Source organism: Eleginops maclovinus, chromosome 20, assembly GCF_036324505.1.
Source record: "Eleginops maclovinus isolate JMC-PN-2008 ecotype Puerto Natales chromosome 20, JC_Emac_rtc_rv5, whole genome shotgun sequence".
NCBI lineage: Eukaryota > Metazoa > Chordata > Actinopteri > Perciformes > Eleginopidae > Eleginops > Eleginops maclovinus.
In genome coordinates, this window is record NC_086368.1 from 6,972,702 (window position 1) to 6,989,808 (window position 17,107).

The 17,107-nt window shown below is 39.7% G+C and overlaps 1 protein-coding gene across 4 annotated transcripts; it reads left to right on the top strand.

Moving 5' to 3' along the window:
* The first annotated feature begins 779 nt into the window (after nucleotides 1-779).
* rbbp5 (retinoblastoma binding protein 5) lies at nucleotides 780-15,579 on the top strand. 4 transcript variants are annotated; one of them, XM_063911113.1, is made up of 15 exons: nucleotides 781-931; nucleotides 2,013-2,099; nucleotides 2,339-2,364; nucleotides 2,502-2,674; nucleotides 2,828-2,968; nucleotides 3,314-3,476; nucleotides 3,734-3,843; nucleotides 5,542-5,661; nucleotides 6,259-6,412; nucleotides 6,528-6,599; nucleotides 6,817-6,934; nucleotides 9,362-9,431; nucleotides 10,954-11,186; nucleotides 11,906-12,139; nucleotides 15,223-15,579. In XM_063911113.1, exons 2-15 carry the CDS (start codon nucleotides 2,075-2,077, stop codon nucleotides 15,273-15,275), a joined length of 1,692 nt encoding a protein of 563 aa, XP_063767183.1. In that variant the 5' UTR covers nucleotides 781-931; nucleotides 2,013-2,074; the 3' UTR covers nucleotides 15,276-15,579. The 4 variants fall into 4 exon arrangements, with proteins under 4 accessions (XP_063767184.1, XP_063767186.1, XP_063767183.1 ...); XM_063911115.1 differs by having other exon boundaries at nucleotides 11,906-11,983; XM_063911114.1 differs by lacking the exon at nucleotides 2,013-2,099 and having other exon boundaries at nucleotides 780-931.
* Nucleotides 15,580-17,107: the final 1,528 nt, after the last annotated feature.

Below are 17,107 nucleotides of genomic sequence, written 5' to 3' on the forward strand. Positions count from 1 at the left end.
ACAACATAATGACAGGGTGGACACTGACTTGAGGGACATGTATTAAATACTTAATATTTATATTAAATATTTGTTGAAGACTACTAGAATTACCCATTCATGAAAGTTCTTGTCAATAATAATAAGACCATACATTTTTTTTAAATTTTGTTTAATTTAATGACTTTATTATACTCATAGTTGCTCCCACTATTGTGTGAGGGACATGGCAAAATCGCCTACACACACTTAAAGAAAATGGTACAAATTAATACAAAATAACTCTAAGATGGTAAATATAGTATAGATGTATGTCTTAATGATTATACATTTGAAATACAAACTCAAAACATCATTATTTTGCATTAAATCGAAAATAAATGTGTGATTCTGACTGGGACCTTGAAAGGCACTTTATAATGATAATGACCCATTATATATATATATATATATATGTATATATGTCTTTGAACTCAACAGATACACAGTTAAATATATATGAAAGAAAATGATTGGATGAAGACAAAATAAAAAAGAGGCCAGAGCTTGAAATAAAAGCTCTGGCCTATAATACATTTGGAGTTAAGTTAAACTTAACTCCAAATGTATTATAATACCTCTTTTTTCTTTTGCTAATGTTATTTTATTTGTATTTTTCAATCAATTATCTCCATGCAAAGCTCCTTCCCGTTTTTGAAACCGTAAAACGGAGGTATGTACAAATGCAGGCATATGGATGTTACACTTCTAAAAATAATGACATTTTGTTCAGGCATATTTCACGACGCATTGTTTGGGGTCCTCACTGGAGAAGGCTCGGCGCCAGACTCTCCGTTAGTAGCATCAGAAATAAATACTTTATATTGAACTTTATTGTAATATTCTGTTGTAAGTCAAGTATTTAAAGACATTTGGATCATCTGTCGTCCAACAATGAATCTAGAGCTGCTTGGTAAATACAATGTTTTGTTTTTTGTTTACAATAAATCCAAAATGTCTTTAATCGGTATCGCTGTAAGGCTACTTGTTATGGTTAGCATTGTACGTTAGCCTAGCATGCTAACATCAACCCGAACTAGTCAAATAAAAATACATTTGTTGATGTAATAAACCCGCTTACGTGTATTAAATATGTTTGTAAAGTATCAATTAACAAAAAATGTCATGCATTGCAATACGTTTACATCAATGTAAACTCCGCTTTAAAAGTAAGGAAGCAGCTACATGTTCCTGCAAGCTAACATTAGCCTGTACATTGTCTCTTATTGTGTTTGAATGAAATGTTTATTTATGTGATAGTGTCAGACAGTCCCCTTACCTTGTGATAATAATTATATCTAACGTGTTTTTTTTCCATCACGGCTTCCAACCCTTAACGTTATGGGGAAATAAAAACAGTGCACAGCTGGTCCAACTGACAGGGGGTAACGTTACCTTTCAGAAAGATTATATTCGGGAATGGAAAACATTTCAATATCAAGTTTAAGGTGGGGAAATTATCTAAATTGAAAGCATAATTCAGACATTGAACAATCATTCAAAACACATACAATTGAAGCAGCAGCTTGAGTTTATTTCACTAAAGAAAAGTTCAGTCGGAGAAGTACAATTTTCTCCTTAATATCTGTCGACAAAAATCTGTGTACACAATAAATGCAAAATTGCACATATACATTTTGTATATGAATCAAATATAAACATAAATGAATTACTACACTAATAAAAGCAGAACATGTGTTCAGCTTTAGTGTCTTTGAGGAGAGGGCAGTTTTTTAGGGTTTGTTTTAACAGACATTTATTGAGGATTAGCCAATAGGAGCACAGTATCTAATATCAGTGCTCTTGATTTAATGGGAAATAAGTGCACTCAAATATCTATCCAAAAATCAGTCTCTTCCTCTTGTTCACACTCTCCTGTATGATCATTCTAAAGTTATGTTGTAAATTGGTTGTTTCACCATTTTGTTGGTGAAAACTTTAATTCTAATATTGGGTACATTTTTTTGTTCTCTTGTAAATGTCCATCCATACAGTTCTTTCTTATTAATAACTGGCTCAGACTTTGGATTAGACTTCAAGAATTCTCTCTTTACTCATGGATAACTTCCTGCTTCTTTCTGGTGAATATGACATACTCATTTTCTTGATGTATATGTAACGAATATCTGTCTTTAATCCCATTCTTCTAAAAGTGATCTCTTTTCGAATGAATAAATCCTACTTCAAGGCTCTGCTGTACCACACAGAGTATGTGTGCTGTGTTTCTGAGCCTGCTGGCACTTCAATACATCCTGGAGGACTGTTCCTCTGTTTTTTGAAAATGTTTCTCAGCCTTTTATTTTTGTTATTCCTTTCCTAGAGTCCTTCGGGCAGAACTACCCGGAGGTAAGCCACCAGCAGCTCGTTATTTACACACTGCATGAGCTTGAAAATCTTCTAATCTAGGAAACAGTCATATGTGAAGCCACTCCTGGACTGATGCAAACACTATGGTTGTGTTGTTTCATTGTGTGTGTTGTTAGGAGGCAGATGGCACCCTGGACTGCATCAGTATGGCCCTCACCTGCACCTTCAACCGCTGGGGCACCCTGCTGGCTGTGGGATGCAACGACGGCCGCATTGTCATCTGGGACTTCCTTACACGGGGCATCGCCAAAATCATCAGCGCACACATCCACCCGGTCTGCTCTTTATGGTGAGACACATACACTCACACACCTCCGCCTTCAACCTGCTTTGCCAGCTCCATCATGTACCCAAATGTTCTGTGCAGTAACATTTGAATGAGGAATTAATGATTGTGTGTGTGTGTGTGTGTGTGCGCGTGTGCGTGCGCGTGCGCGTGCAGTTGGAGTCGAGACGGCCACAAGCTGGTGAGTGCCTCCACAGACAACATTGTCTCACAGTGGGACGTCCTGACGGGAGACTGTGACCAGAGGTTCCGCTTCCCCTCGCCCATCCTCAAGCTGCAGTGCCACCCCAGAGACATGTGAGTGAGCTGACAGTATCTGAGAGACAGTGACGTAAATTTGACAATTTAGTTCTGTTAATTAAAAACGATAAAGTAATATTAGTATTATTTTTATTTTAGAAGTTTAACAAAGTAGATGTTTTGTTTGTAAAAAGTCGGAATTGTATATATTTATTTAAATATTTCATCTCAACATTCACAAAAGAAAACTGTCATAATCATTGACACATCCCAGATTTTCATAAAAACTAATTTCCTTAGTATTTAGTTTCCAGAATTGAATTAAACTACATTTTTGTCCTTTGAGCAACTTTTGCACAAGGATTATCTTGCTATAACAAGAAACTGTGTGTGTGTGTTTAGGGACAAAGTGCTGGTGTGTCCCATGAAGTCAGCGCCGGTCTTGCTGACGCTCTCAGACTCCAAACACGTCGTCCTGCCGGTGGACGATGACTCAGACCTCAATGTGGTGGCTGCCTTTGACAGGCGGGGGGAGTACATCTACACAGGCAACGCCAAAGGAAAGGTGAGACAAAAGTTCATACACAGCACAGTTCTAAAATATAAATCTAATATTTACATAATATTATACTGCTTAAATAAGTACATGTAGAATCTCTTCTCCTGAATTGTTATTCTGTTCAGGATAATTAACGGTTGAATATCCCAACTTTTATCCATGTTTTTCCAATAACATTTTCCCATAAGCTGTTCCTTTGTTTTGCGAGTCCCATCCTGTGGGTTTTGCTGGTTTCCTTCACCATCATGTCCCTGTTGTTGCAGATCCTGGTGTTGAGAACAAACAATCAGGAGCTGGTGGCTTCCTTCAGAGTTACGACAGGCACCAGCAACACCACCGCCATCAAATCCATTGAATTTGCACGCAAGGGCAGGTAAGATAAGATAAGATGTTCCTTTATTAATCCTTTGGGGACATTCAGGAGTTTAAGCAGCAACAGAGTGATAATGAAAAACAGGACAGTATGGTTTCACACAGGATAATAAAATACAATTAAAATGAAAATGATGTACAGATAAGTAACTGTTAAAACAAACTGTTCAAGCAAAAAAGGAATTCTGGAATTAGACGGGAGGCAGCACAAGGGTTTTCAGTGTCTCGAGCCCGCTGGAAAAATTTGGTCAATAGATATTATTGTAAAAATTAGGGATGCACCAATTGAATTTTTTTTGGCCGATGTTAAGAATAACAATTTTTGCCGATGGCCGATGTTTTACTGTGTAAACTGTAATAGTAGAATAATGCAGATAAGGCAGCCTGTCCCTTTAAGAGAGAGAGAGTGGGGGATACGTGTGTGCATGTGTCAGAGCGAGAGAGAGGTTGAGTGAGCCATAGTAAGTTTCTGGAAGTTAATGGGAGTAGCAGCAAGTATAACAAAGTCACAAATGTATACGACGGCCTCCCAAGAACACTGAATGATGGATTTAATTTACCGATCCTGCAGACACCCGGTACACGGGGCAGAAGTCCTGCAGCATGCGCAGCGTGCAGCAGCAGCTCCTCACAGAGGAGAGGAGACGCCCCCCTCCGAATGACTTTAAAGTTACGGCAGACCCATAATCACTGATATAATCCTTCAAAATGATGCCCTTACTCCAGTTTTGGTTCATCAGATTTAAAAACAACGACACTAACGCGACTTCTTCTGGTCACCTAGCAAAACATAAACATCGGCAACTGCCATCGGTGATGTCACCTTATTAACCGATGTTCCGATGGTGGTAAATAGGGCTAACATCAGCCGATGTCTCACCGATACATCGGTGCATCCCTAGTAAAAATCAATCTAAAACAAGTTCAGCAAAAAATATTGGTATATTCTGATTTAAAGGAATACGATATACTTCCAGAAAATGTTAGTCTCATCGGAAACAATTAAACATTCATGAAAATGATTGTATATTCTTTCCTTTTCTGTTTGTTTAGAATTGATTGTCCCTACCGTAAAATCATAAAATCTGGCCAATTGAACCCCAGAAATGTTTTAGACTTGACATTCCAGAAGATGGCGCTGTGCGGTCACTTTTCATACCTGTTGTTTCACACATGCAGTCTAGTCTTATACAGCTACATAATATTGACATCATTTACTAGTTGTAGTAGATTAAATGCCATTAAACCAACCTAACTCAGGTCTATTGTTTATTGTAAAGAAGGACTCAAGTTAAATCCCCAAATTTAAAGATTTAAACATGGCCACAGTTCTCCACAAGTTTTTGTTGTAAGTATATGTAACTACATACTCCTGAGACATCAAACCACCATAACAAAAGCAAACTCAAATAAATACATTAAAACATCACTGTTCTGAAAAAACACAAAACAACAGAACAAAACGAGCAAACAGACTCTAAAAAACACATAAAGCTAATACAAAAAAAAGACTCAGTGTAACTAATTCCACATCGGTTGTTGTACAGATTCATATCAAAGTGTGTTCACGGGATTCGCAGGGCATAACTAAGAAACTCAATTTCAAAATGCCCTGTTGTGGCAGCAGAGCTCCTCCTGTGCCCCCCCCTTTTTTGTTCTACATCTGATTTTGTTGTCCACTACCCTGTTTTCTGTGCAGTTGCTTCCTCATAAACACAGCAGATCGGATTATCAGGGTGTATGACGGCAGGGAGATTCTGACCTGTGGCCGAGACGGAGAGCCTGAACCCATGCAGAAGCTGCAGGACCTGGTTAACAGGTAGGTCAACCTTTTATCCAGTTTGACAGGTATGGGTGTAATAATGCATGAAACCAAACAATTCTAAGCTCTTGCAAATATTCTGAATGTGTGTGTATGTTAGCAATATGCTTGAATCTCAATAAATACCTTGAAACAAATGCTTAATTTCAACATCATTTAGTGTTACAATGACTAGTGTAAAAAAGTTCATATATATATATAGCACATTTCAACATAAGGCAATTCAAAGTGCTTTTTCTTGTGTCTACTTGTCATTCATATCTAGGTTGATCCGCTGTGTATTCCTGAACTTAAATTAAATAATGATGATCAAATCAGACCATCAAATATTACATAAACAGCTGTTAAAATAAGCAAAGTGTCAACATGCATCGATAGCTGTGGGTAGACTTTTAATTTTCATAATTGCATTTGTAGTAACACTTTAGATGTGATGGTTTGGATTTGTGTTTTTTTACTAAGTATCCTGAAATTGATTTATTAATAACAAAAAGTCGTAGAAACCCTTCTTTAATCAAAGCTGAAGCTGACACAAAAGCGTCTTTTCCTCTGATCTGTTTGTTTATGTCCTCTCTCTGTGTATTCTGCCCTCAGGACTCCGTGGAAGCGTTGCTGTTTCTCTGGCGATGGCGAGTACATCGTGGCCGGTTCTGCCCGGCAGCACGCGCTCTATATCTGGGAGAAGAGCATCGGCAACCTGGTGAAGATCCTTCATGGAACCAGAGGAGAGCTGCTGCTGGATGTGGCTGTAAGGATGCTAAAAACTGCTTTGCCGTTCAGAGATATAAACCGTGACAAACTATCTTTCCATGTATTGTTTAAAATCTGATATTTTACCCATCTCACCTTTGACCTCTGTCCAGTGGCATCCTGTACGTCCGATTATCGCCTCCATCTCCAGTGGAGTGGTGTCCATCTGGGCTCAGAACCAAGTGGTAAGTAGACAGTAAAAGGCAAGTTATCATGGTCACAGGTGGATTATTCAAGAAGGACCATGCATTACAAATCTGCAGCCTACAGACACTAAACCATGGCACTATTTTAGTGTCAATCTCATGTTTTCTGATTGGTCATGCCGTGGTAAGCACCGCTTCTAGGCTATTTGATACAGTCTTATGGTGTGATGGATGTGACTGATTGTTTTGTCTGCAGGAAAACTGGAGCGCTTTTGCTCCAGACTTTAAAGAGCTGGATGAGAATGTGGAGTATGAGGAGCGAGAGTCTGAATTTGATATTGAAGATGAAGATAAGAGTGAACCCGAGCAGACAGGTAAATCACACACACACACACACACACACACACACACACACACACACACACACACACACACACACACACACACACACACACACACACACACACATATACTCACAACTGGGTTGTAAGTATGTAGTGGACTCTAGGGCTGTTTTCGACTAAGGATTTTCATAGTCGAATCTGATTCGTCAGGTTTTGCCGTAGTCGACTGATAGTCGAACCTTTTTTTTTTTCAGATAGCAGCTAGATCTTTATACTTTTCCGTTTCAAACAAAAGAGCTCAAAAAACATGGTAGGTGTGAAACAAATACCTTTATTTATTTAAAGCCAGATGAACGAAACGCATATTAAACATCAGAACAGTTCACATAAAATCGGAACAAAATGGCTTCAAAAACAACAACGTGCCAAAACATGCCTTTATCGCTCAGTTAAGAACCTATTTCTTGGCTTTCAATTCACAGTTTACACTCGGGAATCGAGATAAAATAAATAAATAATTAAACTTATCGCAACAGCCTGGAACTAGTGCAAAATGACATAACACTTCTTTCCAGCCCTGGCCCTTTAAGCTCCCATCGCCTGTCCATCTCCTCGGACAGCGTAGTCTTGATGATCTTTGTGGTTCGACTGTCGTCCGCGTGCACCACCAAATGTCTTTTTTTAATATTCATAAGCATGGGGACAGTGGCAGACAGGGATGCATTATTTTCTTGGGACAAAAGCTCTGTCAGAGTGATCATTGGTTTAAGAACGGCGACAATGTCCTCTGCTGTGCGCCACTGTGATGTGGATAGCTCCAGGTCACGATCGGACCGTTTGCTCACACTGTCATCTGTGAGCACGGCTGAAACTGGCCCCTTCTGTTTGATCAAGCGATCGAGCATCAAATAAACAGAGTTCCAACGGGTGACAACATCCTGCATCAGTTTATGCTGAGGAACATTCTGTTGTTTCGGTTTATCTTGAAGTGCTGTGGTGGCCTTTGCGCTTTTTTTGAAATGAGAAACCAAGCGCCTTGCAGCAGCAACAGTGCAGCAAATGGGGTCCTGCTTCAGAGCGCTGTTTATGCAGAGTTGTAATGTGTGGCCCGCGCAGCGCACCCCTTTCATATTTCCCCAGGAGGGCTGCTGGACCAACTGGTTGGTGCACGCAACCATGTTTGCTGCGTTGTCATGCACCACAGAAACGATCTTGGTACTTGGAATGTCCCACTCGCAAATTATCTCCGTCAGTTCTCGTGCAATGTGATCGGCTGTGTGACTGTCCTCCATTTTTTTTGTTTCTAAAACAAAACTCTCCAGTCGCCAGTCTCCAGTGATGAAATGTGATGTGACTGTGAGATAAGCCTCCATTTGAAGGGAGGTCCAGATATCAGTTGTGAAACTGACAGCTTCACAGTCCTGTATTGCCCTGTATATCTCTGACCGTGTCGATAGATATTTTGTGTGCACGATATCCATCACCGTAGCTCTTGTAGGGACGGTGTAGCCTGGCTCAAGTGTGCGCAAGAGTTCTTTAAATCCCCCACCCTCAACAATGCGCACAGGCCTCATATCAAGTGCCATATTTTTTGCGTTAATCTCGGGGCCGCCGCTGATGCAGACGTGCCAGCTGAGTTGTCGTCATGACACTGCGGGTGTAACTGTAAATGATAGAATAATCTAACAATAATATTTTAATGCCTGTATTGATAAAAGAGTGGTAGAACTGTTTGTTTGTTTGTAAAGTTAACAAGCCTTACCCGCTTCAAGTGATATGCCATGTTGGTTGTCGTCGTCATCTTTAACCTTTTCAAAATAGTTCCACACTTTTGATGTCTTTTTAGTAGCCATTGTGAGCCAATAAATCCGTAAACACTAACGGTCCTGTGTGCTGCTCACCTGCGCTCATTTGGATTGCGCAACTGCAGTGGGTGTGATTTATTAATACCGTAATAAACTAAGACTACCATTTAAACGAACAAATCATTGGAACTCTTTATTAACATAAAATAGACAGATTTTGCATTAAAATAGGCTTTTATATAACAAAAAAGACATTCTATGTAACAATTAATGCTCGGCAGCCGCGGGCACCCCATATAGTCAGAATGGTATGGTCTTTGTTGTATAACAAAATACAAGATTTTACGAAGATTCGACTACGAGGTTCATAGTCGAATCAGACCTCTCCGAATCGAATAGTCGAATATTGGAGGTCAGTCCTGGTGGACTCACATTGAATGTTCAGTAGAATTGAGTTTTGTGTACTGCTTCCTGAAATCAGCAGTCACTTGATTATTCTGAATGTCACACAACCTCAATATTTCAATTTAAAAGGTTCCCCCTTAAAAATGTGACCTGCCCCTGTTTGGTGAGGTCAGGTGCACTGGTCTTACTGGTCGGACTGGATTCACTAGTTCTCTCTGGATGCCTCAATCATTAACTTGTTTTACAGGTGCAGACGCTGCGGAGGATGAAGAGGTGGATGTCACCACTGTCGACCCCATCGTTGCTTTTTGCAGCAGGTGAGAAACAGAAATACAGGTTCCTACCTCAGGGTGAACAATGTTTCCTCCCCAATCTCATCCTCATTCCTCACCTTTAAATAGTTTTACCACACTGTGAACATATTCTGCTACAAGTAAAGCCCTGATTGAATCTGTTCAGGAAAATCTACTTGAAGTTAAAGTTCTCAAAGCAGAACATTTTCACCTGTGACTGTCACATTGTTATATAATTAGATTAGTTTTACTTAAGCATAATACAAAATAGTGTTGTCACGATACCAACATTTTTGTTTCGATACCGATACCCAGTCAAAAATTGCGATTTCGATACTTCTCTTAAAAAAGGGGAAACCTTCCTAAATGTCATTATTGTGCTTTATTTGAAACCTGGAATAAAAATCAGTCAAACAAACTACTTATAGTAGATGATCTATATTATTAAAAAGTTTACATTAACCTTGGATAATAACACGGGAGAAATAAATGGAGTGCTCTCTTTTCCCCTCTCCATCTCTCCCTCTCCTGACAGCCAGTCGTATCCGTCTCATGCAGCTCAATGATCCAGTAATGAGAAACTCGACAGTGAAGAATAAACATGTATAACAAGTTTAGCTAGTTCCAGATGTAGATAAGATAGTTAAGTGTGTTAGGTCTTTAACTTGAAGTATGTGTTTTGCTCCGTTCAGTGGTCCCGTCACAACGGGCGGAGCTGCGTGTTCTCCGTCAGCAGAGATGTAACCAAAATATTTCCAAATTTCGTTTCTTGCGTCTTTTTGTCACAAAGCTTAGGCGCTACGGCAATAGCACTTGCACTTGTAGCCATGCTCTCGTTTTGTCACATGATATGACAGTTAGAGCGTGCATGAGAGAGGGGAGGCACTGCAGGCGCGGCTGCAGGGAGTGGAAGCAGAGCGCTGAACACACACAGGAAATACGGCTCTTATTAAAACAATGTCATTCTCAAAGTACCGATACTAATGACATGTGGGAATTGTTGCGTTTTTAACGGCAGGGTATCGCGATACCTTTCTAGTACCGGTGCACCGTGCAACACTAATACAAAAGCAGGATGTTTGTGTTAAAATGTGGCTTTCATAATTTTTATTATGTATTAAATCAATCATTTTCATTATAGATTAATCTTTTCCTTTAATAAATTGATTGAACATATCAAAAAATGGCATCACTATGACCAATGTTAGTTAATGACTAACAGTCGTTGTAGCCATTTCCGTATGTTTTGCATTCAAAAATCCTACCCAATAAAAAGCTACCCAAAGTTGTCAGACAAAGGAAGAGGAGCAAATATTACTTTCTCCCTTTCCCCTGTATTTTACTTGGAGTAGAAATCATTTCCCCTAAGATATAGTGAAGTAGAAGGAAGCATTACAAAAAAATACTGTACAACTTCTTTGAACACAAGTACAGTACTGGAGTATATGTATTACTGCTGATTTTAGTCAAAGTGTTATAACTGAAAGCTAGCCTGTGAATCGCTCCTGTGTTCAGATCTTCATGAGTCTGTGTTTGTGTGCTGCAGTGATGAGGAGCTGGAGGACTATAAGGCCCTGCTGTACCTGCCCATCGCTCCTGAGGTTGAGGATCCTGAGGAAAACCCCTTCGGCCCCCCGCCGGAGTCCTCGGCTCAGACGGGGGCTCCGGAGGACGTGCTGGTCAGCGGCGACAAGAAGCAGCGACAGCCATCTGAAGGAGGCCCTGCCAAGAAGAAGGCGCGCACCACCACCATCGAACTGCAGGGGGTGCCCAGTGACGGTGAGAAAGTCCAACTCAACACAAATAATGAGATGCAATGACTGGGTCAGGTTTATATCAAGGAGATGAGCCGGGCAGTGGAATAATCAGTCTATAAATCAGTGTATGATTTTCATTTAGCTGACTCTTTTATCCAAAGCAACTTACACTTCAATAAGGCAGACCTGTCTACAGAGGCATTTTGGAGTAATTATCCTCCCCAAGGAAACTTCAACATGTTGACTCCAGAGGCTACAGATCAATCCAGTGACTCTCTGATTGGTAGATGCCTATTTTTCCCGGGCAACAGCCACCCCAAAGCTGCCCTAAATCAAACATTTGAGCTGTTATTTAAATAACTTAATTGCGTAATCCAGAGCTAATTTCCCTCTTCATTCATTTGACTGAGTTGAGACCAGTCTTGTCTTGAGATGTAGTGGCATGGAAGCCTTGATTAGGGAAATGCAAGTCGGATAATGTATTGGCCCACAGATCCTGGTATCTACCCTCTGATCTGTCAGTTCACTGCTTTGATCCCCAATACAATAGCTCAGCAGTGATTGGTGGAATGCCATAAACAGGCATGCATGCCAGTGGTAGTGGTAAAAACTAAATTACACGGATACAGGAAATTGCTTCTCGGGCCGCCGTCTTTTCTGAACTGTACAAAACGTATCCTCATTTTAAGATGTCTTGGGAAAATCTGAACTTTGACCCTGAGTCATCTCCTCTCTCCTCAGAGGTGCACCCCCTGCTGGGAGTGAAGGGCGACGGCAAGTCCAAGAAGAAAACAGCTGGCCGGCCCAAAGGCTCCAAAGGTAAAGACAAAGACTTCCCCTTCAGGCCCAAGCCCTACAGGGGGGAGAGGCCCTCCTTCGCAGTGGAGGCCCTGGGCAGCTCAGGCCCAGGAGGAGGAGGAGGAGGAGGAGGAGGAGGTGGGATGAAGGGCAGAGCAGAGGGGGGCCTGGCCACAGGTAAGCACGCCACCGCCCCTGCTGCTGCTCACCTGGTCTGACTGATGCCTCACCAGCCCCGCCTGTCTCCAAGGCAACCCTCCACCCCCCCTTCCCTGTACTGCTTAAGGCCCTGACACACAAACCAGCGTCACAGAACAGAGCAGGCTGTCGTGTCGCCTTCTGTGGCCAAAAAGTTCCACTTGAACACAAAGACTACAGCAAACAGCCAACCGTCATGTACACTCTCACTAACAGCAGGCGGCAGTAATCTGTACCCGTCTAGCCGTAGTTATCATACACATGTTAAAATAAAGAAGAGTTTGCTGAATTAAGTTTTTACACCCCTCTCACAGCCGTCCGTTTCTCTTCTCTTGCACTGATTCGACGGCCAATCGCAGGGATTTATTTTGGGTCAAGCTCCTGACATCCTTGGATTGAACCTATTCAACAGATTCGACATGCTTAACGTGGCAGCGGAGGATTCAGCAAAGGATGTGAGGAGCTGGACACAGCACAAAAACAGAAAAGACCTAACAGTTGTAAAACATGCTATGACAATAACGAGTGCGACCACATTGAGATCTCCAAAAAATGACCAAATATCAGCTTGGTGTGTCAGGGCCTTTATACCCAACACCTCCCCCCACCACCACCACCAGAGCTCGCTGACAGAGTGCCGCATGTTGTAAAGCCACAGTCTGGAGATGAATGGATCATAAATGCGGTCAGGTAACATAGTTAACCACGAAATGTTGAGAATAAATAAATAAAATGTCCAGTTAAAGACGAGTAACTCGAGATTTTTGATTCTCACAGTCCACTACAATTCATTTATAGAGTCTGCTACCAGTTCATTTTGGTAAAGTAATAATTAGTAGTAATATTCTTTATCTGACTTTCTACAAAGTAAATGGTGTTTATTTGAGAGAGACATCCTGCAGTAACTGGTTTAAGAAATAGAAAATATGCTCTGTTGAAAGCACATTACCATCCTTGAAGTTGTATAATTACAGAGATAGAACCGGGCCAGCCTTTTCATCAGGTTCTTTTACATGCTCAAATTATAGCTTGTAGTTCTCTAAGTTTTATGGCTAAATACTATTTTGCAATAGATGAGCATTAGAGTGCAAACTTTGTAAACAGACACTCCACATGCTTTTCGACAAGCGTTAATCAGGATTTACCAAAAGTATACTAAAATGAGGATATAATATAAACATTTGTTATCAGAAAAGTAGGAACATATTTTTCAGAAACACATGCTTCTTTCAGCTGAGTATTTCTGCCAATATTCAACAAACGTGTTGCATAACATTTTTAGATGACCCATAACGGAATGTGTGAGTTAGTTTTTCTTAGTCAGTTACTTTAAAGGCGCGGCCTGATGAACGGAATTAAGTGTTTAATGCTAAAGTTGACTGCAGCCAAATGAGCCTCATTGCACAGGTGTGTAACATCTCATCGGGCGCTACAGTTACATTAAAACATAAAATGTATTCAATTCTGTTGACTTTTAAGAGGCCCCATTATGCTGTTTTGGGGTTTCCCTTTCCTGTAGTGTGTTGTTTCGCTTTTGTGCATGTAAATGGTCTGCAAAGGCTAAAATCCCTGTGTTCCCTCCAGAGGGAGTTTCTTTCTCCCCCATTTTCGTAACAAAAGATAAAATAAATATTTCAATCAAACGGAGGAGGGTCCAAGAAAATGATTTGTTGAAAACCCTTAGAAGATTTCTCCAACAGTTTTCCACTTATTAGCTGAACAGCTCTCCTGCTAGATAAATCTACAGTGAGTCCTCTGGTACCTGTGCAGTTCTTCCAGACTGTGGCTTTATGAACGTATAACCTCTGCTAACCTCAGCCTCATTCTGACTAATGATTCATCATTTAAACTTTGGTGAAGTTGGACTGTAGTGGCAGATGGGTGTTGACGTGGCTAAAGCTGCAGCTTGTTTCCCCTGCGGGCTCCATCTACTTCCTGCTTGGCCTTGACCCTCCTGCTCCCACCTCGCTCCCCGGGCTTGTCATGTGACATCAACATGTGTCTGTAGCAGCGCTGCTCAGGTCGTGTGTGTGTGTGTGTGTGTGTGTGTGTGTCAGAGAGATGTGAGGCAACAGTGAGCAGCTGGGTACTCTGTATTTATGAGTGAACTCGTCTTACTTTCAATTCTCAACAAATATTCTGGTTTCCAACAGCTACATTAACCATGGTGTGCAGTACAAATATCAATGTACAAAATAACATTTTATTTAGTTCAGGACTACAATGTTAAAAATAGATTGTTTATTTCCTCTAAAATAAGTTCTTCATTTTTTGAAAAACCCTTACTTAGAAATGTAAACAAGTGAAACAACTATCAAACATCTTATGTAAGTCATTATAAGGAATAGTTCAATGTTTTGGGAAATCAGCTTATTTTTTAACATGTAAAAAAGTGAAAGTCTAGGGTGAGGTAAGTGTTGGATTTCTTCACTGTGTTTCTTTGCAGTGTCTCAGGTTGCCAGATGGGATCATTGAGCACAGGTGTTGTGCTGCGTGCAAATCCTCAAAAACCAACGTCCTATTTAATTTTCCTTAGCACTTTTTCTTGACCTCAATAAAAAACGTTGTGAGGTCAAGAAAAGATGTCAAGAAGAATACAAAAGGACTTAGTTATAAGACTATGGCAGATGTTTGTTCATTTATTTAAATGTTCCTTCACTCAAATGATCCTTTTTCTCTACTTTGACTTATATGTTATCTGTCAATAGTATTTACAGTAGCGTATTAATAATCCCACAATGGCATACTTAGCAGTTATAAGAACTAATTACTGGATAAAAACAATTGAGTGTTTAGTTTAACATATCTCCGTTATTGGACTAGTGGAACTAAGGCTGTGAAAACAAAAATGTCCTTAATTGATTTGTTAGAGTTCAATAAATTCCACCCTACTTCCGATGTTTCCACTGGCCTTTATTTTTGGTATATGGCTAATAATCTGGATTTATTTAATCATTATTTATGTTTTATTTTAGAGTTGACAGTTGGTAATCAGTAGAATATTATGTAACAGTGTGTTATTGTCATTTTGTCTGTGTGACGGTATTTTTTTCCTTCTGCAGGGAGTCTGCTCTCGCAGTCGTACAAACAACATGATATTGGAGGGATGGACTGATTACTGTTAGTGGAGCAACAGACTCAAACAAAGAGACAAAGCCTGATGTCATAAAACAGACTTTGAGCAAGCAGTTTGACATGCAGACTGTTTTCTCTCCAAACCAGGGCTCACCTCACAAAAACTCCTGAGCCCAGATCACTTGACAGGAGCTGACAAAGAGAGCTTGAAGAAGTCGAGTCACAGTGAAATGTCCTCTGTCTCTGTAGGATTCATCGTGTATAGATCACGTGCGTCCTGATAGTGTGTGTGTCATCTTTCTTGTTGTTTTTATACGTATTAAAACATTTTGATTTGTAAGTGATTAGCTGCTGTGTGGTTCTCTGTGCAAGCCTTAACCCAGCTGTAGAGCCTGAAAGATGTCAGAGAGCTGGACAAATATTACCTAATAGACCTAAAAACAAAACCAAATGTTTTAACGATTGTCATGTGGAGCTTGTTTTTACAATTTTTTGTAAAGTTCGTTGTTCAGAAATGACTATTTTTTTAACTCATGTTTTGTATGAAAAGTCTTAACTTGTTCTGTCAAATAAATCTAGAGACTGCAGTAAAAAACGACTAAACTTTAAAGTAAAGTGGAATTCCAGTAACAAGTAGCATATAATAAGGGGGTTAGGTACATGGAGGAGACCTTAGACTTTTACTTAGGTAGGCTAAAGTATTTGGGAAATGCATCTAGCTTAGCCTACTCATTTGACGCCAATACCCACAGGTGGTTTGAGAAACAAAGCTGTTTCCCAAAATATACTTTGTATACAATGATAATATATACACTACATTTTGCCAGTCATTTTTGTTGTTGCTTGGTGATAAACTCTTCTGTGATTAAGATAACGTCCTTAGTCATTCTTCATATGATCTACTGTACGTTTCCACTTCTGAATCCTCGTGAAGCATGCCTGTCAAATTTTCCATCTGTCAACACTGACCAATCATAGGGAAGTGGGCGGAGCTCCAGTGAACAACTGTAACAGGTAGTGGACCATCATCTTGTCAATCAAACAGCCACTCAAGCTGTACGGGGTTGACCAAAAAATACCGGAAACGGTTTTAAAATAAAACCAACAGCTTTGTTTACTAAACAAATTTAAGAAATACTTGACAAAAAATGTAATTATATTGTTTTTATAAAGTAGTATATCATTTGTCATAATACTTTTCTCTTAAAATAAATGTTCCTTCTTTTCAAAACACTTGGTAATGACAATGTCTTTCCCTGTGAGATTTCAATGATCCTGCTTCATTGTTATTTCACTTTTTTCTTGTTATATGACTTTTCTCACAATATTACAATTTCCTATTTATAATCTGACCTCTTTCTTATAAAAACACTCACATTTTGAGTTTGTAATAAAACGGACTTGTTTTAGTAGTATTATAATCCTCTTAAAAATATATAATTAAACTAATTTATTCGTGTCAGATTATTATTTTCTCACAATTGAGCGTTTTTGGTCTCATTAAAACTTTTTTCCACAACTTTTTTGTAAAATGAATAGGTCATGATAAAAACACTTAAAAATATATATATATTTTGACTTGTAACTTATTTTTTTTAAGTGAACTATTCTTAGAACATTATTACCTTCTTCTTATACAAGTATTTGACTCATGAGATAACCTTTGTCTGACCCTGTATCTTAACCTTTCTTTAAATGTTTATTTCATGTCAAGAGATGGAGATGTGTTATGCTTTGCTATTGATTCCACACTTTTAGTGTGTGCAATGCAGGTACAACCAGTTCTGTTTAGGTGAAAGGGGCTTTGGGTAGAATTTCAAAAATTCCAAAGCTCTGATGTCATAAGCACAGCAGCCACAGCATCGTTTCGGC